At 47.2% G+C, this 26,708-nt stretch overlaps 1 protein-coding gene across 1 annotated transcript in view; it reads left to right on the top strand.

Annotated features, from left to right (window-relative positions):
* Positions 1 to 20,683, top strand: part of Reep5 (receptor accessory protein 5) — a 33,115-nt gene extending 12,432 nt beyond the window's left edge. Inside the window, exons 3-5 of the mRNA XM_028886820.1 lie at positions 7,084 to 7,222; positions 15,250 to 15,418; positions 19,084 to 20,683. Of these exons, the coding sequence (XP_028742653.1) occupies positions 7,084 to 7,222; positions 15,250 to 15,418; positions 19,084 to 19,133 (358 nt within the window). The 3' untranslated portion in view covers positions 19,134 to 20,683. The remainder of the gene's footprint in view (positions 1 to 7,083; positions 7,223 to 15,249; positions 15,419 to 19,083) is intronic.
* The last annotated feature ends 6,025 nt before the right edge of the window (positions 20,684 to 26,708 follow it).

Raw genomic sequence — 26,708 nt, 5'->3', positions numbered from 1 at the left:
GAGTAGAGGGCGCACGGAGTGCAGAGGTTGGCAGTCTGGGGCGGGAGCAGGGGTCCTCCTCATTGCCTCTGCTTTGGTTTCGGCTGTGATTTGTTTGTGACGCTGGGGTCGAATGCAGCGCCAGCGCCTCGCACATACATGCTAGGCAGATGCTGCACCCGAGAGCCACATCTGGTCGGGAAGCCGGAAAAAGAGACCATCTTAGAAAATGTGTCCTTACGTCGTTAGACATAAGTTCCTCCCCATGTCACTGGTCACGGCTGTGCCGCCTGAACCCCCCTAACGGTTAGGCGTCTCGGAATTGTCAAGCAAAGGCACTGGGGTCACCACGGTGGGTTGAGGTTCATCTCCTGGGCCTGGCTTCCCCAGTCAAGGCATCTCTGCCCGTTATCCACACACAGTGCTGTGAGTGTGCCACGAAGGGATGGTTACCAAGTAGGGAGGAAGGAACAGTGTCTGCCACGCGTCTGAGAGTCTTCACTGGCCTGAGGGGCTTGGGGCTGTTAGAATTTCTGATGCAGCAGCAGCAGCATTAGCAGCATTGCTATGAAGGTTTGACGGTGCAGTGACCGCCAGTTAGAGATGGCCGCAGATAGTCAGTCACAGGTGCGTACACAGAGGAAAAGATGTGCTCCGTCTTCCTCAGAACAGCTGAAACAGAACCAGCTGTGACCGCACACACCTGCCTAAGAGATGGGGCTCAGCGGGAGATCAGTTCAGAGAGAGCCTCGGTTACGTGTCACGTTTGAGGCCAGCCTGGGCTACATGAGACCCGATCTTTAAAAAAAAGGTGGTGGCACACACCTGTGGACGCTGCGGTGAGAAAGTCTCAGGTTCCAGCCCAGCCCAGGCTACAGAGCTGAACCCTGTCTCTAAAGACTGGGGTGGGGTGGGGAGGGAAGGGGGAGTTTATTAATTCCTGGAACTCAGGTGAGACAGTGGCCTCGACCTACTCACACATAGTACATAAAAGAAATAGATAAGTAAATAAATAAATGCTTTTTTAAAATCACTAAATTACATTTTCCACTTACAAAGTTTTTTGAAACTGTTTTTTCATCCAGCCCAGTATGTTGCTGAATCTGGCCTGGATCCTCCGGCCCTCCCCACCCATCGGCGTTCCTTGCTTTACATTACATTTTAAACACTTATTTCTCTCTCTCTCTCTCTCTCTCTCTCTCTCTCTCTCTCTCTCTCTCTCTCTGTGTGTGTGTGTGTGTGTGTGTGTGTGCGCGCGCGCGCGCACGCGCGCGCATGTGGAAGTCAGTACGTCCTGTAGCAGTCAGCTCTTTCACTCTGTTATGTGGGCTCCAGAGTTTAAACTCAGCTAGGCAAGGCAGCCAGCTCTTGGACTCACTGACCCACCACATAGGTTCTAACAGCTTTGAGATCTCACAAAGTTGCTGTGTAATTCTTGCATTCCAGGTATAATTCTTCACCTCAGACTCGCAAGTGCTGGATTATAGCCCTGTGCCAACCCTTTGGCTTCACTGTGTTTTTATGCCTTTCAAAGTTGTCCTGTGGGTTTTGTGCCCCAAATCCCGTTTTTCCGCTTCAGACTCCCAAGTACTGGGCTTACAAGTGTGCGCCCTCACGGACCTGACCCAGCATTGTTATGTTTTCCTTTTTCTGACACGGTGTTGAACATGAGCAGTGAGAGGAAGCGAGTTCCCTTCCTAACTCCTGAGTTGTCCAGTAAGCACACTCTCTTTTCAAACAGTAACCTATGGTGTGGGTCACACACTTTTAATCCCAATGCCCAGCAGGCAGAGGCAGGTGGACCTCTGTGAGTTCAAGGCCAGCCTGAGCTACAGAGTGAGTTCCAGGACAGCCAGAGCTGTTACACAAAGAAACCCTGTCTCAAAAAACAACAACAACAAAAATTTATGTGTATGAGTGCCTGCATGCCCATATGTACACCACTTGCGTGCTTGGTGGTGTCCAGGGAGGCCTGACGAGGGTGTCCATCACTTGGAGGTACAGATGGTTGTGACGTCGTGTAGCTGCAAGTCCAGTAAGCGCTCTCGACTGCTGAGCCATCGATCCGGCACCTGGTACTTTTAAAACTTTTTCCGCTTGTTATACCTTTTGACCCAAGACTTTATTTATTTTTCGAGACAGGATTTCTCTGTATAATCCTTGCTGTTCTGGAACTCTTTGTAGACCAGGCTGGCCTCAAACTCGGATGCCTGCCTCTGCCCGAGTGCTGGGACTAAAGGCGTGCACCACCATGCCCAGCCTGACCCAAGACATTTTATAGCATCCTAAGTATATAGGTATGTAAGCACAGAGACAGGCAGATCTCTGTGAGTTCAAGGCCATTGTGGTCTACATACGGAGTTCCAGGCCAGCTAGAGCTACACGGAGACCGTGTCTCTAAACAAACAAAGCCAAGGATATAGGTTTGTAAAGTAGGTATGCAAATCAAACATGTACTGGTAATAAATCTATTAGAAACTTATTTTAGAACAGTACTTTGAAACACAAATAATTTTACCATTATTAAAAATGCAGACAAAAAAGAAAAAGTTGCTGGGTGGTGCACACCTTTAATCCCCAGCATTTGGAGGCAGAGACAGGCGGATCTGAGTTTGAGGCCAGCCTGGTCTACACAAGAGAGTTCCAGGACAGCCAGGGCTGTGCAGAGAAACCTATCTTGGAAAACAAACAAAACAGTAACAAAGAAAGTAAACAGCACTTACCCCAAAATCCCAAACAAAAATGGTATAATAGTAATGTAAGAATTTTTAAAATCTGATACTACAAAATGCCTAATTTGTAAGTAGAATTTTCTTTTTAAGTAGCCTGTTTTTGTTTTTTTTTTTAAAAAAGATTAATTAATTATATATACAGTGTTCTGTCTGCAGGTATACCTGCAGGTCAGAAGAGGGCATCAGACCTCATTACAGATGGTCATGAGCCATGTGGTTGCTGGGAATTGAACTCAGGACCTCTGGAAGAACGAGCAGTGCTCTTAACCACTGAGCCATCTCTCCAGCCCTAAGTAGCCGGTTTTTTAAGAGTAATTATAGACCCATAGCAAAACTGAGCAGACGGACAAGAAATGTCCGCATGCCCCTGTCTCTCTCCTGTCAGCATCCCCACCAGAGTGGAGTGTGTTTCAGCCGCCCCCAGATGGATACCTCGTTATCACCCGAGACTTGCAGCCTGGTCAGTCTGCATCAGGGAGTGCTCTCTGCTCTCGTGGTGACGTTTGGCTTGGGAGGGAGAGGGGTGGGTGGCTCAGGACCATCTCAGCTCTGGTTTTCTTCCTGTGTGTTTGGTGCTGTCCTTGGAACATCCTCAGTCCTCAGCTTTGTCTCAACAAGCAAACAAACCCAGCTGTGGAGCCGTGAACAGTAGGTGGGCCAGCAAGGAGGGAGTCAGCCAGCACCAACTGTTGACCCCTGTGGGCTGGCAGACTCAGGAGTGCCCCGTGTGGATAGGACCAGTTCAGTGCCCAAGAAAGTAGTTTCCCAGTGTTTCTTCCAGAGTTGGCCCAAAGAATGTTTCACCGGTATCCAAATGTCCCTACTAACCTGCAAACAGGACTTTGGGAATTTCGGCTAACTCTTTATTCTTAGAGCACAGAGGATTGGGGGTATAATTAAAATCCATCTATAATTCTCTATTATCCTTTTAGCCTTCTTAACTGATCACATTCCTCTACCAGCTCTTAGTCAGAGAACTAGTGGTCTTTTTCTGCCTCTGACTGCTCACCTCCCTAGGAGTACTACAAGCATTACCGTACTATAATTATTGCCTACTACGGACATATTTATTCTGTTCCATTCAGTGTTACAAATGCATTACATATACTAAGCACTGTAATTGTCACAGCAACACAGTAAGGTGTATCACTTGGTAGATAGCAAGCGAAAGCCCAGGGAGAATGAATACCCGCCCCAGGTTTGAATGGGTGGTGTGGGCGGGGTGGTCAAGTGGTGTCCGGTTACCCTGACTTAGAGTAAGTTTTGATAGTTCATTTTGTTCAAGTAGAAATTCAGATGAGTCCATTTAACCCGATGGGCTTTTCATCTCTCCTGTTTCTCTGTGTGTGTATCGAAGGCTTTTAATCCCCAAAGCACAGACTGTGACATTGTTAGAGAAGACTGTTTATAAGGAAATCTATTAGCTCTTTCCTCAAGAGAGAATTACATGAGTATGTTCACTTCAGTGTTTCTAGCGAAGCTCCAGAGAGAACTGGCCTCATAGGAAGCAGTAGTTACAGTGTGGAGCTCAGGGTTTTTAGATAGAACTCTCCTCTGCCCCTTCATCCTGCTCATTACAGAGACCCCGATACTCAGGACTGATTTATACTTAAGCTTTCTGGACACCTGTCTTGGTTTGTCAGCACACTCAAACATGTCTTTTATCTGTTTGCCTGTTTCGTTTTAATACAAAATTAGAATGTTTTTATACTTAGCAATGTATCTAGGACATCTTTGTTGTCCTTTATAAAGGTGTCAGAATATTAAAAATGTGTTTAGACCATTCCCCCTTTAAAAATGTGTTGTGTGGAGCCCCTATAATCTCTTAATGAATTAGAATGCATTTTGATACCACTCTGTCCTCTTTGACCTCCTTGTTCTCTCTCTCTCTCTCTCTCTCTCTCTCTCTCTTCTCTCTCTCTCGCTCTCGCTCTCTCTCTCTCTCTCTCTCTCTCACACACACACACACACACACACACACACACACACACACACACACACTCTAGCATGGCCAGGTGTGCCAGTGCGTTCCTACAATCCCAGCACTTGGGATGCAGAGGCAGGAGGATGAGCAGTCCAAGGCCAGCCTCAGCTGTGTAGCAAATTTGGAGCCAGCCTGGACTACACGAAAACCTGTCTGAAAATACCAAAAAGATAAAAATTTTAAAATGGAGAATTTTAGTTAATTCATCTCTGAGGTGCCTCCAACTCAACATTTGTGGTTCCTTATTCCCCATGAATTTGTAGAATTGCCGACCCCCCCCCCAGCAGTGAGCCGTCTTTCCCACGGTAGCTCTGCCTGTCATTCACCCAGCCCCCCTTCTCCCTTGCCGTCTGCTCTAGGGAAGAGGCGCTCCATTCCTCCATGGTAAGTGGCTCAGGACAGAGAAGAAAGAGGCCGCAGTGCCGAGCAGAGGTGGTCAGGCTTTGGATCAGTGGTAGAATTGGTAGTGTAGACCTGCAGAGGGTAATGGACCTGAGGGACCACAGTGTGTCCAGGAGAGTCTGTATTTACTCCAGGAGCTCAGGATCGGTGTCTGCCTCTTCCAATGAAGCCAGGCCAGCGCAGAGAGCCGCAGTCATTGCCAGGGGCTTCTGGATTGTTCCAGAACTCCTCTGGAGTTTAGCTGGAAACTGAAAAGAACCAGAGACTTTGCTCCAGCAAAGCAAATAGAGGGCTTTTAGATGTAGTTGTTAAAATCTTGGTGAACGGTTTTAAATGAGTCTCAAGTTCCTTACACACTTGAGAGTTCAGGTGTGCATTCCGGGCTGGTGGATGGGTTTATTGCAGCTGTAAGTTCTCTTCAGGAGTGTCTTCTGTGTACCTTTTTCTCGGTCTACTCAGTGCTGGGAAAGGTGACTGTCCTCCAGCGCAGCCCCTGGGAAACCACTTGGGCTACCGTGGACCAGGCTTTTCTTTCGGCCACTGACCAGCTCCCAAGTCATGACACGGAGATTTACTGCTTATGAATGCTCAGCCTTAGCTTAGCTCATTTCTGGCCAGCTCTTTTAACTTAAATTAACCTGATTCTCTCTGTCTACCTTTTGCCTCAGGGCTTTTTACCTTCCTTCTGTATATCTTACTTCCACTGCTTCTTGTGGCTGGTTGGCAGCTGCCTGGCTTCTTGTCCGGGCATGTCCCTCTCTTTCTCTTTTTTTTTCTCCTCTTTTTTTTTTTTTTGTTTTTGTTTTTGTTTTTTTTCGAGACAGGGTTTCTCTGTGTAGCTTTGCGCCTTTCCTGGACTCACTTGTAGCCCAGCTGCCTCGAATCACAGAGATCCGCCTGGCTCTGCCTCTCGAGTGCTGGGATTAAAGGCGTGCGCCACCACCGCCCGGCCTTTCTCCTCTTTTCCAGGTCTAGATTTCCCCTCCTACTTACTCTCTTTGTCTGCCATCCCCCTTCCTCCAATCCCTGTGTGCTTAGCTGTTGGCCATTCAGCTCTGTTAGACCAATCGGGTGCCTTAGGCCAGCAAGGTGAAGCAAATGCAACTCATCTTTACATAATTAAACAGATACAGCACACAGGAATGTAACACATCTGTACATCGCTAAGGAAGGCAGCAGAAACAAATGTAACACATAGTTTATGTAGTTAAATATTCTGTAGAACTGCTGGGGTTTTCTTAGAAATGAGTAGGTAGGGTAGTGTTGTTTTACCAAGTGCTGCAGGTGGTGTAGACGGTCATCCTCTACGTTTGTGAGTCAGCGGTCTGGAACACCAACTCCGACCCTCACCCTTTCAGTTCTGATGGAACCCTCCCCTGCCCAAGTAAGGAGGGGAGGACAGACTGGTCTCCTGGACTTTGAGACTGTGACCTTTTCTTTACTCTTTCTGCTCTGTGACCAATTTGTGGGCTGTGGCTTTTTCTAGTCCAGGACAAAATCTCAGTGGTATCTTCCCAAAGCAGGTTAAAAACCTCCCATTGTACTTAGGTTAATTAGTAAATATTAAGTGTCCACCTTGTGCAGACATTTTGCCGGGTGCTGTCCAGTGTCTAATGAAGAGAATGGCAGGTTACAGTAAACACTGGCTTTGGAGGTGGTCCAGGTACAGACCCATCTCCGCTACTTGTAACACATGCTGTTTCTCCTCTCTAAGCTACAGTGTCTTTCTCTAAAAGACAAAACCGAACCAAAAAGGTATCCCAGGAGCTGTTGCGGAGGTTTTATTTATTTTTATTGTTTTTGACAGTGTCTCGTTATGTAGCCCAGGCTGGCCTGGAACTCAGAGATCCTCCTGCCTCTGGCCCCTGAGAGCTGGAGGTGAAGTTTGCCACAGTTGATCCATCTGCCTGATGTTGGAGAACAGGCTGTGAAGGAATAATGAATCTCACTAATTCACAACGTATTTTCTTTTGCGTTGCTTTTCAGAATGAAAGCCATCGAGAGTCCCAACAAAGACGATGACACCCAGTGGCTGACTTACTGGGTGGTGTACGGCGTGTTCAGCATTGCCGAATTCTTCTCGGACCTCTTCCTGTCCTGGTTTCCCTTCTACTACATGCTGAAGGTACAGTGGCTTCTAATGGGCCGTCGCCTCCACGGCTGTCTCCTTTCCCTCTCTCGGACTCCGTCTCCGGGCCCTGTACCAGGAATAGTAGGAGCAGGGACTTAAATGTTGGCTGCCAGGGCTCTTGTCTCCCATTACAGCTGAGAAAGCAGCATTCATGGCTCCCTTTCTCCCTCCCTCCCTTCCTTTGTTTGAGGCCTTGGAAGAGCCGGGACAGCTTGTGTCAAAAGGTGTGTTGGGCAGTTGCAGGGATTGGAAGCACTGTGACTTGACGCAAGTGTTGCCATTGACCTTCATGCAGTGACGTGTGACGCAGCAAAGAAATGTCAGCATGTTTGCAGCATTCATAGTGCAGGACAGGAGTCGTTATTTGGGGGAAAACCATGTCATTCCCATGATAGACTTGGAGAAGAAAATGTCCCGTTGCTTCTGAAAGTCATCTTGGTAACTTTGGCTGGTGTAGTAGTCAGAGCTCAGCCCTGCCAAACCTTGTTTTTGGCACAGGACAAGCCCAGCTGCCAACATTTGGGGAAGTGGACAGGAAGCTGAAACTCATAGCTGGATCTCTGTGGGCTTCTGGTTTGTACCCGAGGTGAACAGGAGGGGAAAGGTGTCCATTTCGTGGATATGGATTCCTCTCCCCGGGTGGTTTCCCACGTGTCTTCCACGGAAGAGGCCCTGCTCTCTCTCGTCAGTGGGTGGCATGTACCTAACCCCTCTGGGCCCCAGAGTGCAGAGTTGGCAAGCTAGCGAAGGTGCCGTGTCCGGCCGTGAGGGACTCTAGGCTGTCCCCCTCACTTGTAGTCATTTTAACGCGCAGTACTCGGGGCATAGTTTAAAGGGTCAAGTCGTTCTGAAAGGTTTTGAAAAAAAAAAAATCCATTCTGCACTTTGCTTAAAAACAACCATGTCAGAGCTGGAGAGATGGCTCAGTGGTTGAGAGCATTTGCTCCACTTGCAGAGATCCAGGTTCGATTCCCAGCACCCACACAGCTGCTCACAACAGTCAGTTCCAGGGGATCTGATGCCTCTTCTGGCCTCCATGGTTACCAGGCACACATAAGCTGAACACTCATATACATAGAATAAGAATAAATATTTTTAAAAAACAAAAAGGCTCACTTTCACCTCATTTATGGCAATTTAGTTTTGTCATTTACCTCTATCTCTAAATAATACTTGGCTTAGTTGCTTTTTTATATTTTACACGTATCTCTTGATTCCCATTGAAAAATGATTGGCTCTTCTCCCCGACCCCCATCCTACCTGATGCTACACCCTTCCATGTCCCTATCGTTCCCACTTACAGAATTATGACTTTGAAAATGCCTTTCAGTCTGCTCATATAGTCGGCATGCAGCACCCCTGGAGTTTTCTTTACACCTGGTCATTGTTCCTCATATATCTTTAACTCACTTACAGTCGTTTTTATTTTTATTTATATATATTCGCATACTTCATTTTTAATCTAAGAAAGCTTGGGTGTGGGTGATTAGATAATGGCACCCTTTTCTTTTTTTCTTTTTTTTTAAGATTTATTTATTATGTATACAGTGTTCTGCTTGCAGGCCGGAAGAGGGCAATAGATCTCATTACGGATGGTTGTGAGCCACCATGTGGTTGATGGGAATTGAACTCAGGACCTCTGAAAGAAGAGTCAGTGCTCTTAACTGCTGAGCCATCTCTCCAGCCCCCAGAATTTTTATTTATTTATATTTTATGTATGAGTGTTCTGCTTGTATACCTGCACACCAGAAGAGGGCATCAGATCTTATTATAGATGATCCTGAGCCACCATGTGGGTGCTGGGAACTGAACTCAGGACCTCTGGAAGAGCAGTCAGGGCTCTTAACCCCTGAGCCATCTCTCCAGCCCAATGGAACCCTTTTCATTCTTCAGTTTCTTTTTTTGTTTTTGTTTTTTTTCTGGGTGGGGAGTTGAACCAGGGTTTGCATGGGTTAGGTGAGTGCTCTACCACTGAGATACCCTGCCAGCTCCTTTATCTTGATTTTTAATTTTGACATATAAGAAACGTAGTTTTCCTTTGCTATTTGATCTTAGCCTTTATTTAAAAAAAAATCTGTCCATATGTCCCTCTTTCCTGTCTGTATGTCTAGTTCTTACATTTGCTCATAGTTACAACCATTCTTCAATTAATGCCATGTGTGGTGATTTTTATTTCAGCTATCATAATTTTCAAGCCTGGCTGTTTATTCTAGGCTCTTACTTTAATTTTAACTTACTTGTGTGAGTGTACACTTTGGACAGCCCAGGACACCTCCAGGAGTCGGGTCTCTCCTTCCATCCAGGCTCCTGCATCAGCTCTCGGGCTCTGGCCACGAGGCTCGCACAGCCGTTTGACTCCTTTGAGCTGGAAACAGTCCGCTGTAAAATTCCGTGTCATTCAGTTGTGGTTTCGCTCCTGACAGTCTGTAGTTGATTATCTTGTTTTTCTTCAGAAACAGTGTACTCATCAAGTGTCTTATTATTTTGGTCTGAAAACCAATTTTCCTCCAAGGGATTCATAAACTCTGGCTGTGGAATAAAGGCCACACCCATTTATGCTAGAGTTGGGGTGGGTGAGTCCATTCTATCTTGGGGAGACTGAGGCAGCAGAAGAAACAGTGAATGAGTGACTCCCCCTCCATCTTCCCCTCCCCAACCTCAAAGATGCCTCGAAGTTGTACCTGCCAGATCCTGAGGAGTGAGGAAATCATGATCTTTGGTTGGTCCCTCCCCCACCTTTTTTTTTTTTTTTTTTTTTTTGAACTTCGAGGTCTGGAAACAAGAAAAAATGTAAAAGTCCCAAAAAAGATTTGATAAATTTGACAAAATTAATTTTTTTTTTTGGGGGGGGGGTTTCGACACAGGGTTTCTCTGTGTAGCTTTGTGCCTTTCCTGGATTTCACTCTGTAGACCAGGCTGGCCTCGAACTCACAAAGATCCGCCTGGCTCTGCCTCCCGAGTGCTGGGATTAAAGGCGTGTGCCACCAACACCTGGCCAAAATAAACATTTTAATAACTCAATTTCTGTATGATAACAGGTGGCATAAAACTACATCAAAATAATGACAGACCAGGAGGATATATTTACAACATTTATATCAAATAAGGAACTGATATACAAAATATATAAAAATTTCTGTAAAGAAAGAAACAGGCAGAATTTCTATATAGCAAAAAGAAAAAAATGTAAGGATGAGTGTCTGGGAAGCACCCTCCCCAGTGACATGGGGGTTGGGGTGTCTTAGTTAAAACACTGTCCGGAAGCAGCCTGGAGAGGAAAAGCTTTGTCTTACAGCTTACAGTCAGTCTATTGTGGAGGGAAGTCGAGGCAGGAATCTGGAGGCAGGAGCTGAAGCAGAAGCCGTGGAAGGCTGCTGTTTCCTTGGCTTGCTTGTCTGGCTTACTCAGCCTGCTTTCTTACCCAGACCGGGACTACCTGCCTGGGGGACACAGCCCACAGCAGGCTGCGCCCTCCCATATCCATTATTAATCAGGAAAATTCTCACAGAATTGTGTAGAGACCAATCTGGTGGGGGTATTTTCTCAATTAAGATTCCCTCTTCTGGGGCTGAAGAGATAAGAACACTGGCTATTCTGGAAAAGGCACCAGGGTTCAATTCCCAGCACCCATGTGGCAGGTCATAACCGTGTATAACTCCAGTCCCAGGGGATCCAGTGCCCTCTTCTGGCTTCCACCAGTACCAGACATGTACATGATGCAAAGACATACAGATAGGTAAAACACTTGGACATGTAAAACAAAATAAAAAATAGTTTAAAAGATTCCCTCTTCCCAGGTTTGTGTCTAGTTGACAAAAACTACCAACTCAGGGAGTTAAAATAATAAAGCCTCATATTGTAGTCACTAAATTGACAGATTTTTTTTGAGACAGTCTCTTGTGACTTTGGCTGACCTTGAACTTGCTGTGCAGTAAACTGTAGGCAGAAGTTTCTGTTCCAGCAGCAATTCCTAAATACCCAGCAGCCAATTCCCAAATTACCACACAGAGGCTTATATTTAATTATAAATGCTCGGCTGGTAGCTCAGGCTTATTACTAACTAGCTCTTACACTTAAATTAACCCATAATTCTTATCATGTTTAGCCACATAGCTGAGTACCTTTTCTCAGTATGGCATTCTCATCTTGCTTTCTCTGTGTTTGGCTGGCGACTCCTGACCCCACCCTTCCTCTTCCCAGCATTCTTAGTTTGGTCATCCCACCTGTACTTCCTGCCTAGCTACTGGCCAATCAGTGTTTTATTAAACCAATTCAAGTGACAAATCTTCACAGTGTGCAAGAGGATTATTCCACAGGAGTAAATGCTGGTGTGTGTCACCAAGCTCGGCCTGGCAGACAGTTTAAAGATTGAAAATCCTTGGTGTGGATAAGCGCACAGGGAATTAGACATGTAATGTGCTGGCAGTGAACAGTGTGTCATTAAAACAAACATGAGAGTTTCTTGTTGAATTGAAAAATGATGGCCTCACAATATAACCCCAAGGAAATGTCCACAGTGCATGAGGGTTGCACAAGATGCTTTTCCTTTTGTGGGTGAAGAACGTGATAAGATTTCTTTTTTTTGTGTGTGTGTGTGTGTGTGTGTGTGTGTGTGTGTGTGTGTGTGTCCGTGTCCCCGTGTGTGTGTGTATCCGTCCGTCCGTCTCTGTCCCCTGTCCTCATATATGGGCACAATGTGTGGAGGACAGAAGTTGATATCAGTGTTTTCCTCAATTGCTTCCTATTTCATTTACTGAGGCTCAGTCTCTTGCTGAACCCAGAGCTCATCAGTTCTGCTAGCCAGCTTGCTCTGGGGGAAGCCTGTCTCCACCTGCCGAGCACAGGGAGTACAGCCCACCCAGCTTTGCACATGGGTCCCAGGGGCCACACTTCCACGTCAGGTGCTTTAGGTACTGAGCCATCTCTCCCCAGAGCCACTGTTTCTCATTTTAACTTGGTCCTCCTTGGCGTTGAGTGTGGACTTGACCCGATCTAGAGTGACCGGAGAAGTGGGTTTCAATTGACTGACCTGTGGGCGTGCCTTGGGGGTGTTTCTTGATTGCTGATTGTTGTAGGTGAGCCCGGGCCACCTGTGGGTAAGAAAGCTAGTTGAACTTGAGACTGTGGTGAGCAGCAAGCATGTTCCTCCACGGTCTCTGCCTTGCCTTCCCTCAGGGAAGGACCTGGAAAGTGAAACATACCCTTTCCTTCCCTAAGTTGCTTTTTGTCAGACTGTGTTATCACAGGAACAGAAGTAAAAATAGGATGCTTTAGTAGGATACAAACTCTTACCCCTTCTCTGCTCCTTGTCATTTTATTTGTGGTTCAGGAAGAACGGTCACTTTTGTTTTACATGTCCCTAAAGACAGGGTTTTACTGTGTGGCTCAGGTGACCTCAAATTTTTGTGCACAGTTTGAACAGATGACTTTATTTTCTTTATTTTTTGAACAGTTGATTTTAAATTTAACCTGACACCTTTCTGTGGCTATATTGAAAAGGCTTTCCAAAATCTAGATTTATGTGTTTATTTTCTTCCTTCCTTAATTATACAGGTTTACATAAGGCCATTCACGCAAGTACATGTTGTAATCTGAGCATATTTCTTCTCTTTGGTTCTCCAGACAGTTTCTCTTCTATTTTCATGTTATCAAAACATAAATGGTAGACCTAGGTTTCTGACCAGTTCATTGTAGCAGAGTAGGAAAAGTTGATACATAAAACCAGGCATTCGTGTCTGTCTGTCTGTCTGTCTGTCTGTCTCTCTGTGTGTGTGTGTGTGTGTGTGTGCGCGCACGCGCGCGCGCGCTGCTGGGGGTTGAACCCTGGGCCTGGTGTATTTCAGACAAGTGCTGTGTCATTGAGCTACATCTCCAGCCCTCGGGATACATTTTCTCTGGCGTTAGCTTTAAATTCTGACAGGATGGTCCCTGACTATCAGTTGTGCCCCTACAACTAGCTTTGGAGCCGCAGACAGAAGTCTGGCTGTTGGCGTGTGGATTCATTGTGTCAGTGCTGATGTCGAAGTGGTCCAGTTAAAGCAGTATGTGTCTTTCATCTGAACTGTCGGTAAGAGTGGGCTTGTGTGTACCTCTGGGAGAGTTATCATTGGGCACTCGGAGGAGAGCTTGATGGAAAATGAGGTCACATCTGTGTGAGAAACAGTTAACATAGATTAAGGTGGAGTTTTGAAAGCTGGTAGCTGGGTATTACCTTGAGAGTTGAATGGTAATTAACCTTATTTTTAATATGAGAACTGGAAAATGCTGAGAATGTAGATACAGAGCAGTAATTATTTTACTGTCCCAAGACAGTGGCTAAGGGTACCAGGAAGTACCAAGGGGATCTCTGGCTGTGTATTCCACAGTGATTACATCGAGAACAGAGCTGGAGACATCTGGCTCCACCCATCCGTCAGTCCTGCCTTAATTCCTGCAGAAAAGAGAGCCTGCCCGCTGGAGTCTCTGTAGGTGGATGGCGTTTCAGAGGGTTCCACTAATAAATAGTGAGAACTTTAGATGATACTGTTGCTCTACTGCTAGCTGATAAAAAACACTGTGGGGCTGGAGAGATGGATCAACAGTGAAGAGCACTGACTGCTCCTCCAGAGGACCCAGGGTCGATTCCCAGCACCCACATGATGGCTCACAGCCACCCGTAAGTCTGTTTCCAGAGGGATCTGACCTCTGTAGGCACTGTATGAACATATGTCGCAATACATACTTGGTGTGAACATACGTCGCAATACATACTTGCAGGCAAAGCAGTTGTCCATATAAAGTAAATAAATAAATGTAAAAAAAAAAAAAAAAAAAAAAAAAAAAAAAAAAAAAAACCAATCATGATTTCCCTAAGACCCTATAGAACAGAAAAGGACTCAAACATGCTGAGTTGCTTAAACTCATGAAATGGACTTTTTGATTCTTAATCTGGTGGGTCTTTTGTGCCTCACTTTAATGCCATCTTTTGAAGTGAATATCTGTCTCTTTATGAATAATTTATTCCTGAAAACCAGACATCCTATGTAAAACTACTAGCCAGAGACATGTCCCTCTCCTTTCTTTGAAGTTTTGCTTTTTGCCCATGTTGACCTCAATCTTGTATGTTAAAAGTGCTCAGCCTGCCGCTGAGTATCTGAGTATCTGTGTGTAGGGTGTGTGTGCTCACCTGCATGTGTCCCCCCACACACACACTCAGGTCCCATGCTTGTGCAGCAAGCCATCTCCCCGCCCTTATTCACTGGTTTTTATTAGTGGGTAGTCACTTTAAGAAAAGGTTTCCGCTGACAAGATGGCCGGGGGTGACAGTGTTGGCTGTGAAGACTGGCAGCCTGCACTTGATTCACAGAACCCACAGTGGAGGGAGAGAACTGATTCCTCAAAGTTGGCCTTTGAGCTCCACGTGTGCCCCTACACTCACGTGCACCGTATTTCAGATCACACACACACACACACACACACATACACACACACACACACACACACACTTTAAAACATGAAGGGTTCATGATGACATATTTATATTCCCTTTACTTTCCTGTCATTCTCCCCACCTCCCGTTCTTGTTTGTTTTATTTATCTGCTTATTTTAGACATGGTCCCACATATCCCATGGCTTCAACTTCCCTGTGTAGTTGAGCATGACCTTGAATGTCTGGTCCTCTTGCTCCACCTCCACAGGCGGCTGGAATTATGGGCTGGCCCCACCGTACCTAGTGTTTGGGGTGCTAGGGACTGAACACAGGGTTTTGATTGGGCTAGGCTAGCACTGTAACAGCTGAACTGTGTTCCCAGCTCCCCCTTTTCCTCTTCCTTCTTTTTTGAGACAGTCTCTTTGTGTAGCTCCTGCTGGTTCAGGAATGGTTGTGTGGTTTTCTGTCTAAGAAAAGCCTCCAGTTAGCCTTCAGAGAACCCCGGAAACACCAGTGGAGATGTCAGAAACAGCAGCTATCCCCAGAGCGGTGGGGGCGTGAGTATGTTCCCCGAGTGCCCAGGTCCCTGCTCACCGTGCTCTGCCCCTGCAGTGTGGCTTCCTGCTGTGGTGCATGGCCCCGAGCCCGTCCAACGGGGCTGAGCTGCTCTACAGACGCATCATCCGGCCCATCTTCCTGAAGCACGAGTCCCAGGTAGACAACGTGGTGAAGGACGTGAAAGACAAAGCCAAAGAGACCGCAGACGCCATCACTAAAGAAGGTAAGGCCTAGGAGACTTGTGCGGTGTGTGGAGTGTGATGCCCCGGGCTCCAACAGCAGGCTTATTGGCCTCCTTGTCCTCTCCGCTTCCTCAGCGACACGTTCAGCCCAGCCTTCAGCCATCACGTTAGGAAAGTGTCTTGTCCACCTGAGGCAGATATTTTAGAGTATCGTCGACCGTTCGATAAATATCTGTAGGTCAATTCAGGCTGACCCGGTTAGCATGCCATTGTGATTGTTTCTGCTGCTGGGTGTCGTGTACGTGACCGCAACCTCAGCGTTTGGGAGGCAGAAGCTAGAAGAGCCGTTTGTTTACAATAGAGACATCAGGAAGTCCTCACCAGGCGGCCGTGCTAGCTTGGTTTTCTGCCGCTGTGATAAACTGTTTCCATCAGAAACCAGCTTGGGAAGGAGAGGTTGGCAACTTGGCAGGGACTCCCAGGCAGGAGCTGGCCGCAGAGGTCAGGGAGGAGGCTGCTGGCTGGCTGGCTTCTGGGTTTGTGTTGAGCTCTTTCTTTCTTCTACGACAGGGGGTGGGCTCTCTGCATCAATTAACAGTCAAGCAAATGCCCCCAGAGACATGCCCACAGGCTCCCATGACCGGGGTTCCGTCTTCCCAGGTGTGCTGGTTGAAAACCAAGATAGCCGTCACATAGGCTGTCCTGAGTCAGGCTTGGAAAGTAGCAGGGAACCGAAGGGTAGATGGTCCAGGAACTGCTTGTGGGGAAGCTTGGAGGGAGCAGCAGGAAAGGAAACATGGAGGGATAGCAGGAGACAGAGACAGAGGTGGGTAGGAGGCAGAGGGGGGCTGCCCAGGGGCCAGGGGCGCTGGCTTCGACTGTGTGTGAGAAAGGTGCTGCGGAGAGGGCTGAGCAGAGAGCAGTGTGGGCTGTGGCCGCTGCGTCAGGAGCCGAGTGCAGGGCTGGGGTTTAGCTCAGTGGGAGAGCATTTGCTTAGCAAGCACAAGGAGCTGGTGGGTTCAGTCCTCAGCTCTGGGGGGAAGGTGGGGAATGGACTCAGGAAGGAAGGAAATCAGGCTGGAGAGATGGCTCAGTGGTTAAGAGCACTGGCTGTTCTTCCAGAGGTCCTGAGTTCAATTCCCAGCACCCACATGGTGGCTCCCAACTATCTGTAATGAGATCTGGCGCCCTCTTCTGGCCTGCAGGCAGAACACAGTATTCATAATAAGTAAACCTTATTAAAAAAAAAAAAGGAAGGAAATCAATAGTTGGGATGTTGTGATCTGGGTAGCGATGTAGCTTCAGGATTTGCAGTAGTGACAGTGAGGTAGCAATAATAAGTACGAGAGTGGGCTTTTTAAGGTAGGGACGGTAGGATTTGTGTATGAATTAGGCTTTTGGAGAGAGAGAGAAGCCAGACCAGGCTCTACAGCCTCAACAGTTGAAAGGATAGACGTGCCTTTGAGGCGGGAAGACTGGGTAGTGGGAAATACAGAATCCGGTCCTGGGCAGATGTCTGAATGTCTGTTAGATAGATACCTGCATGGAGCACTTAGACAGCCTCGTGGATACAGATGTTGAGAGCCCAGGAGGCAGGTTTACATGGAGGGCATAAGATGGAAGTGCATCAGCAGCCGGGTGTACCGGCAGGGAGAAGCAGATTAGGATAGCAGGAAAGCCAGAGTCTGGTCTAAGTGAGGTGTCGTTGGCCACCTGGCAGGAGGGTTAGGTCAGATGAAGAAGACCAAGAGAGAGCCAGCAGACTTAGCAACAAGGACAGATTAGTGGCCTGAAGAGGACAATTATGGGTAGTGGGAGCGATCATCTGAAGAGATTTGAGAGAACGGGAAAGATCCGCAAGGAGGAAGCAGGGTCTTGAGACTTCAGAGGCCTTTCTTAAGTAGGAGAATCAAGCATGCTTGAGAGTGAATGGGGAATGATCGGTAGAGAACACAGGCTGGTGGTCAGAGGGGTGAGCTACCCACAACCACGTCCTCAGGCAGACTGGGAGGGAGCGTCTACCCAGTGTGCCGCAGAGGGAATGGCCAGGGCCGGGACGTTGTAAACAGGGAAATGGAGGTTGTGCCAGAGAAGTGGGGGTGAGCGTGTGCCTGGGGGTTTCAGGAAGTGGAGAAAGAGAGATGGTAGTGACGGGCGTGGATGGAAGGAAGAGGCCTGGATAGCTGTCTAGAAAGAGGCTGCCATAGAAGGGACATACCGTGACTAGTTCAGGTGACATGGGCTATCAGATCTGTCTCAACTGCTCAGGGCCAGCTTTGGACCATGAAAGCAGACCCCAAAGAGGACTTTAGAAATTGGAGGAAAGGGGGGCCGGCTCCCTGGCTCGCTGTTCACTAGATGGTTCAGATCCACTGGGTAGTTCTCACACAGCTAGTTGAGGAAGAAAGACTCCTTCCTTGTCAGCTCTGTCTGGTGATTTTAAGTGGGTGAATGGAAAAGAGCTGCCAGCTCCTTGTGGACAGGGGGTTCTTGGCTGTCATGAGGAGACCACTCTGGGCTCCATGGAACACAGCTTCCATCTGTGGATTCTCACCGGAGCTTCCAGAAGACTCTGCCTCACCTCCGTCTCATCCGGCACTTCCTGTCCTGCGGGGACAGAGGCACAGTGAGCAGGTCTGGATGTTTACAGTGCTGGCGTGGGCCCTTTCTCTGACTCTGGTCACCGTGACAGACAGTTCAGGTGATGATGTCATACAAGCATTGAGGCTAGATGACCTTCGAGAATGCTGCTTAAGTCTGGAGGATGTGTGCTCTAAAGAGGCACCTTGTCCGTTTCCCGGAAGCCCTCTTAGCCTTGGTGTGTGCTCAGCTGCACAGGTCACCCACCCTAGTCACCCACTCAGCCACACAGGTCACCCACCCTAGTCACCCACTCAGCCGCACAGGTCACCCACCCTAGTCACCCACTCAGCTGCACAGGTCACAGCACCTCACCCACTCAGCGACAGGTCACCCACCCTAGTCACCCACTCAGCCACACAGGTCACCCACCCTAGTCACCCACTCAGCTGCACAGGTCACCTACCCTAGTCACCCACTCAGCCGCACAGGTCACCCACCCTAGTCACCCACTCAGCTGCACAGGTCACCCACCCTAGTCACCCACTCAGCCGCACAGGTCACCCACCCTAGTCACCCACTCAGCCGCACAGGTCACCCACCCTAGTCACCCACTCAGCCGCACAGGTCACCCACCCTAGTCACCCACTCAGCTGCACAGTCACCCATCCTAGTCACCCACCCAGCTGCACAGGTCACCCATCCTAGTCACCCACTCAGCTGCACTGGTCACCCACCCTAGTCACCCACTCAGCCGCACAGGTCACCCACCCTAGTCACCCACTCAGCCGCACAGGTCACCCACCCTAGTCACCCACTCAGCCGCACAGGTCACCCACCCTGTCACCCACTCAGCTGCACAGATCACCCACCCTAGTCACCCACTCAGCTGCACAGATCACCCACCCTAGTCACCCACTCAGCCGCACAGGTCACCCACCCTAGTCACCCACTCAGCCGCACAGGTCACCCACCCTAGTCACCCACCCAGCTGCACGGGTCACCCACCCTAGTCACCCACTCAGCCTACAGGTCACCCACCCTAGTCACCCACTTCATCCAGTGTCCAGGAAGCATGGAGCTTACACTATAAAAACTTCTGATACAATGTTCTTTCCCCCAACAGTCAAGAAAGCTACGGTGAACTTACTGGGTGAAGAAAAGAAGAGCACCTGAGCCCTGCTGGACGGTCCCCACCCCCACCCACACTCCCTCAGAGCTCCGTGTTACGTTAGGGACAGTGGCAGAGTCGGTGAATAATGTTGCCTTGGAAACTTTGATGTATTAAAAATGGAATGTGTTGTAAGCTGTTTTGCTTTTATTGTCGTGTATGTAGGGAGTGTTTTCATTTAAATCTAACACAGTGGGAAATATCTAAAAATTTTTAAATATTTTGCTGAGAAGGAAGACATGTCACTATACTCCAGGAAATACAAACCGAGATTGGAAATCTATGTCCATAAGCCCTTTGCTCTGTGGGCCTTACCCTGCATGCATTCTCTTGTACTGACAACTAGGAAATCAGTATGATTCTGCTTTATGTGGTGTATGATTTTATATAGTTCTGTGTTTTTAGTGTATTTGTGCATCTATATACATATATACAGGGGAATGTTATTATTGTTTGGCCAGAACATGCATAGTGCTTGACCGGAAGAGGCCAGGAGAAGGTTGTGTATGTCACGTGTAACCTGTGAAATAAGACCTCCTGCTGAGGCTGAAGATGCTGTTCTGATGGTGTGAGCTTCCAAAGAACATTTCAGAAAATCAGTGCAAGCGAGTAATACCCGGATGAACACAGTGAGAAATGATGCGAAAGGGAGTTGGCTGTTCTGTGTTCTGAACACCAGTGCTGAATGCCAGGACGGTCTGTTGAGCAAGTAGCCACCCTAGTGATAAACAGGAAAGTACATGCACACACCAGTGCCCAGCTCCAGTTCCCTGCAGAAACAGTAATACCATCTCACCTGCTTGAGTTTTGCCTGGTTTTGAGATGCCGAAATGTCACCCATCCCGTTTTACCTTCACAACTGGATGACAAGTTGCCTCAGCCCCTCTCCTCCCCATATTCTTGTAAAACCAATTATTATTATGTCACGGTACCTCCCGAGACATGCCCACCTCCGCTTACAGCTTTCTTCGTAGTGCATTCTGCGGGAAACATGCTACTATGTAATGGAAGTGGACGCTCCTGGGAGAAGCTCTGAGCTGACTCCTGCCTGCCTGGTTTTCCCAGATAAGGTAATAGCATGACTTAGAGTGTTAAGTGAACTGAGCTTGTGTCTGGCTGGAAGCAAAGCATTTCTTTGTATCTGAGTGGTATTGCAAAGGCATGTAAAGTTACAGAATCCCTACGAAACTTTAAATGTTTCAAGGAGTTCATGCAGCAACTGCTTCCCTGCTTCAGTCGTTCAGATTGGCAGTACTGCTGTTTGGGGAAAAAGTCCTCTCTCCACACCTGCAGGAATGGTCATCCCCTGTAAGTAACTATTGCCTGTCCTCAAGATGTGTGTGCCACACCAAACAGAAATGGTTGTGCTGCAGACCCTTCTTCTGTGTCCTCAGACTCCCCTGGGTGCCTGAAACTGTACTGAACCTTGTGAACTGTTCTTTCCTGTGTGTACGTCTGTGACAAAGTTTATTGATTGAACAAAGTAAGAATTAGAATAAGAGAAGAATTATGACTATACACTCTAATAAAGATTATGTTTATCTGGTCTCTCAAAGTATCTGAAAGATGTTTTTATTACACTTAGTATGTATATGTGTGTGTTATATGTGTGGGTGTAGGCGTACATGCCACAGAGCACTTGTGGAGGTCAAAGGTGAACTTGTAGAAGTTGGTTCTCTCCATGTGGTGGGACCAGACTCAGGCTGTCAGGCTTGATGGCCAGCCCTTTACACACAGAGCCTCAGGCCTCAGGATGTGTGGCAGTGCTGGGCTGTGTTTCAGAGCGGCTGACCTCTCATAACTGAAACCCCAGACAAAATAAAACGAAATCTAATAGTTAAATGAGCATTGAATTTTATTAACTTCATCCCTCACTTGGTTTATACTTTTCCTTCAGAGGTTGCTTTATTAAAGGCTCCCTAAAGAAAGCATTCCAACTGATCGCAATGATCAGCCTAGATTGATCTACAATGATCTACAATGACCGAGATTGGCAGGAAACGACTTATTGCTTGTGTCTGCACAGAACATCACTGCCACCCCTCAGCTCCCCAGGCTAGGATTACAGGCATGTGACACTACCTCAACACTTCCTCCATGGGTCTCTAAATAGTTCTGTGACCACAATGGAAAGGAAGGAGGAGGAAAACAAAGCCCCCCACAACCTGTCAGTGTTCTTGGAAACCTACCTTCTGTCGTGGAGCCTAGTATTGTGTGGGGCACCACGCTTCATTAGCACCAAAGCCAAACAGGATGCAGTAGATAGAGGATGCGCTCTGGTCAGTGCTTTCTTCAGCTATGGTGTTTTTAAACTAAATCTCAATCTTAGGATTTTACTAATAAAGACCCGAGGAGTTGAGGAGCAACCAGCTGACCTTCATCCCCAGAAAGCCAGCATCTCAGAAAGACAGCTCTCTTCCCCTGTCCCAAGCCAAAAAAGCCATCGGACTCAAAGGCCCATCTCACTATTTCCTGTGCGTCTCTGTCCATTTTCCCGACTCCCCTCTTACTCGCTATGGCTACTTCCTGTCAACGAGTTGCTGGCTCCACCTCTTGACCCAAGATTGATTTTATTGAACTCAATCTCAGGGTTCACAATGTGATCAAACATCCCACAACACAGCTGCTTTCCTTATGTGTCTGATCACGGTGTTTGGTGGGACAGGCACGATTCGGGTCCTGAGCTAACACGGTTCTGTTGATGGGACAGAGAAGTAAACGTATTTGAAAATGACCTTTGGGTTTTTCTGGCTTCTAACTATAATATTAACTCAGTCTCTCATAAAATGGTTGACAGGCTGCAGCCTCACCTTCACAACAGAAGTATCAGGTGTGTTGCTGCATGGTGAGGTGGGTGACATTGGAGAACACTGGGATCCAGAGAGATGCTGGAACCTTGTTAGACCTAGTGACTTGGAGCAACCTAGAAAATACTCCCGACACCTGCACCTAGCTCTAGAGCCAGAGCCCAGTGAGAGCCCCACACTGGTGCTGGGAAGCACCCGGGGTTGCAGGACACTCGGGGAAAATCTGCACAGCAGCTTGACTTGGGGAAAGGACTGGCCGTTATCTCCCAGCAAACGCAGGGTGCTGGGACCGGGAGCCATCTTGAGAAGGGGGATGCCGATTGAATTTAAACTGCTGTAGGAGTCAGACTCCCTAGCATGTCACCATCGCTGGGACCCCACAGGAATTACACTGCACTGTCCTGTGGAATGTCTGCTTTATGAATCCAACTTGGACCAGCAGAATAGCTGACCCAAGCTAACAGGGACTATGGGGTCCAACCCCTCGATAGTCCCCTCCCAGGGTCCGGGAAGAATCTGCAACCAGCTGATAATTTAATCTTTGATGATATGAAATGAATCTACGTACACAAAACTCCTCAGTCCATGCATACACTCTACTATTCTGTCAGTTCTCTCTCTACACAGCATCTATTCTGCTCTCATGCCTACCTCCTTTCTTGCCTGATTTCTCTCTACATTTATCTGCTGTCCCCTCTAAGTTCTATCTTAATTTTCTCATCTTAGTTCTGCCCCATCTAGGTTCTTATCCATCTAGTTCCTTCCCATCTCAGCTCCTCTCCCATCTCCTTCTTTCCCATCTTGTTCTTCCCCATCTGGCTCTTCCTCATCTTCCATCTCATCCCTCTAGTGCTCTCTTCTAACCCTTCAGTCTAGTTCTTCTCCGTCTCAGTACATTCCTCTCCAGTTCTTACCCATCTAGTTCTTCCATTCTCTTTTCTCTTCTCCATCCCCTCCTCTGAAAATAAAACTGCCTTTTATCCCTCTGACCCTTATTTCTCCAAGCTATCTTTCTTCTCGCTGTTTCTGGCAAGTGTGCTCAGTTGCTAGGCAACTTGGCTGGGCAACTTCTGTGACAGCTTGATGTACCTGTAAGTAGAAACCCTTCAGTTCTGAGTTAATAGTTAAAGGTAGATCTAAAACTAGAGATAAGACTTTGGAAAGGGAGAAAGTTAGGCTTAATTAGCACATCCGCCAGGCCCTCTCAAACAGGTAGCCTGGATGCTTAAGTCTGTTCTTGTTGCGGTAACGCCCGCGTTACCGATAACCGTTCACCTTGCCTGAGCGAAGGGCTGCGGATTAAAAAATAGAGACAAAAGACAGCGGGTCATCCGTACGATTGGATGTCGAATGCCGTTTATTGAAAGAGGGAAGAAACCTTAAATACGTACAGGCTTACAGCACAAATGGAGGAACCCCCGGAGGGCAGAAGTTCGCTGTCAATGGTCCACATTCCAGACTCAATGTTCTATATTCTTGCATCTAAGTAGTTAACTGCCCAAAATGCAGGATACACAACAAGGAACTTCCCTTAAGCATTCAGAAGGGTGGATACCGGTAGGGAATCCGAATAGGGAGGACACAAGGAACTTCCCTTAAGCATTCAGAAGGGTGGATACCGGTAGGGAATCCGAATAGGGAGGACATCTGATCAAGGTCAAGCAAGCAAGGCTGCAGCCACTCCCAGTCGGGGGCCGGGGGCCAGGGCCCATGGCGCCCACAGTTCCCCCCTTTTTATTAAATGAGCTTCTGACTTAGGTTGCGTGGGACCAGCAGACCACCTTACCCGTCATAGAGACACTTGCCCAGGCCACACAAGTGCTCTGTCTTAGGTTGGTGGCAGCCCCCCAAGCATTACCCGTCTCTGAATACTCATTATCATACAGACTCAACCATGTGAGCTGTAGAGTGACTGCTGCCAAAGATCTCAAAGTGGCACTGGGCTTGCAATCTGTGCGACACAGAAAAGACCAACAGAAGTCCGAACCCACCCATAGCCAGGAGGCTAAAGGCAATTGAACCATTCCCTTCTTAAACGAGCCTTACTGCAAATTGGAGTCCTTGTAAGGTGGTATCCCATAAGCAAATGGAACTTGAGTTTTAATAATTTTACAACTTTCAAAGCCAATTATAATGTATAAAAGTGGAATTAAATTTGTCATGCCCAATAAGAAGAAAGATTAACTAACTGTTGTAGCTACTTTTGCTGCCAGGGTCTCCATTGTGCTAGCTGTAGTAACCAAATATGAAATAGCAATCCCAGAAACAATAGCAGCAGTGGCCACCACTGCTATAACAGCAACAACAGCAACAGCGATGTCAGAGTCTCTTCTGGAGCGTGCGAGCATCATCTGTGTCTAGCTGCCACGGTCCACTGGCATGGACACGGCTCCAGGAACACGAACCACCAAGGCCCATTTTTTTGATCCCAGCACTACTTAGGCTGGCAGGTCTGCAAGAGAACAACTGAGAAACAAAGAAAACAGAAAACAAAAACAGCAAACAAGGAGCAGAACTAATGGCCTCAATAATGGCCACATTCAGGCTCACAAATTTTGAGGTATCTTCAAAAAGGCTAGATGAATTTCAGGAGGCAAATAAATGTTGCACAGAGCCATTCCTGAAAAGTAGGTACTACACCAGCTTGAGGGGGGTTGCAAAATGTGAAAAAGGCTTAGCTGGTATGCTACTGTTTACAACTGAAGTTCATTGACCTTCAGAGTTATCCTTAATCTCCAAGGTGTGGTACATTCTCAATGTTTTTTGAAAAAAGTTACCATACATTACCTTCTGAGGAATCCAACCACATGGCTACAGTTCCTAGGCTAGAATAATGTTTGCCAAGGCTGGCCGTATTGGGCTCTCAATCCCCATTGGCATCAGAAGGGGAGAGTTTTTTACGAAGGCCCAATAGGTCTCTGCCATGTTGGGATTCAGCAGCAGCCACAGGGCGCACACAGCGTTCAGGAACCCACAGAGGAACTTCATTGTCCTGTGGAAAGACACAAACAGATCCCCGGGCCCACACCAACACCGGATCGGGTCCCCTCCAAGTGCCAGTAGAAAGATCTTTCCATCGCACCAGAGGATGATTTGCAACAGGAGCCCTCCAGTGCTTATCTGCAGCAGATACTCCAGCAGAATCCACCGATAAAAAATTTAAAATATATAAAACAAGGGAAAGAATAGAATGTGGAGAGGAAAGATGAGCCCCTAACTCCCCCTTTTTTACTTTAGCAATATAAGTTTTTAAGGTACGATGGCAGCGTTCTACTATAGCCTGCCCTTGAGGATTATAAGGAATACCAGTCTTATTAACAATAGAAAAATCTTGGCAGAATTTTGAAAATCCCGTACTACTGTAGGCGGGACCATTATCAGTTTTTATGCATTTTGGCACTCCCATGTAAGCAAAAGCATGAAAACAATGATTTTTTACATCCTTAACCTTTTCCCCTGAATGGACAGAAGCAAAAATTAGAGAAGAATATGTATCAATAGACACATGGACATATTGTAATTTTCCAAAGGAAGGCACGTGCGTGACGTCCATCTGCCACACATGATTAGGTAAAAGTCCTCGAGGATTAACTCCCAAATGAGGAACAGGTAAAAATTCCACACAAATAGGGCATGATTTAACTATCTGGATAGCTTGTTCCCGGGTTATGCCTGTATGATATCGGAGAGATCCAGCATTAAGATGGTAACGCTGATGCAACTGAGTAGCCTTATCAAAGGCAGAACAGACTAATGTGACAGCCATACGAGTAATGGCGTCAGCCCTCTGATTACCTTCACTTAGAGGTCCAGGCAATTGAGTATGAGCTCTAATATGGCCCACATAAAGGTTATGTGAGCGGGACCATATAAGTCCTTGCACTTGCAATAAGTATTCATGAATGGAAGAAATGGATGGTATGTAGGCTGTTGTTTCCAAAGGCATAATGGCATGTGCCACATATTGACTATCAGTATAAATATTTACACTCTCATCAGAAAACATCTGTAAAGCAAGCAACAGCGCCTGTACCTCTGCCACCTGGGCAGAAGTGCCCTGGACCTTTATTCTCTTTACTATGTTACCAGAAACCACCACAGCAAAACCACGTGAAGTGCCATCAGTAAATACCACACGGGCCTGAGGAATAGGAGTCATTTGTACTATCTTGGGAAATATAACAGGATGCAATTTAAAAAATTGACACACATCATTGGAGGGGTAGTGAGTATCAAACTGACCCTGCATGGAGCATGTCAATATGGCCCAATCATTATCATTAGCTTGCAACCATGCTATTTGAGACTGGGTGTATGGGGTCACCACAATATCTGGCTCTTTACCAAAAGTTTGAACACTGGTCTTGATTCCTTTAAATATAATCTGAGCGACAGCCTGTGGATAAGGAGTGATGATTTTTGCTGGAGAAGCTGGGGAATGTACCCATAAAATAGGACCTGTTTGCCAAAACACTCCAGTAGGTGAATGAGTAAAACAAAATATCAAATACAATAAGGAGAATTAAGATCTATATACTGTACGTGAGCCTGTTCCAGGGCCTCTTGCACACGTTGTAGGGCTACACGTCCTTCAGCTGTTAATTTACGGGGAGATGAAGGGTCAGGGTCGCCCTTTAAGACATCATACAAGGGGCGAAGCTGACCTGTTGGAATTTTTAAAGTGGGCCGAAGCCATTGAATATCTCCCAGAAAGGTTTGGAAATCATTAAGTGTGCGTAGCTGATCCATACGCAGAGTAATCTTTTGTGGGCG

Source organism: Peromyscus leucopus, chromosome 19 (assembly GCF_004664715.2).
Source record: "Peromyscus leucopus breed LL Stock chromosome 19, UCI_PerLeu_2.1, whole genome shotgun sequence".
Classification (NCBI taxonomy): domain Eukaryota; kingdom Metazoa; phylum Chordata; class Mammalia; order Rodentia; family Cricetidae; genus Peromyscus; species Peromyscus leucopus.
The sequence above is the reverse complement of the archived record's forward strand: the minus strand, read 5'-3'. Positions and strand labels throughout refer to the sequence as shown.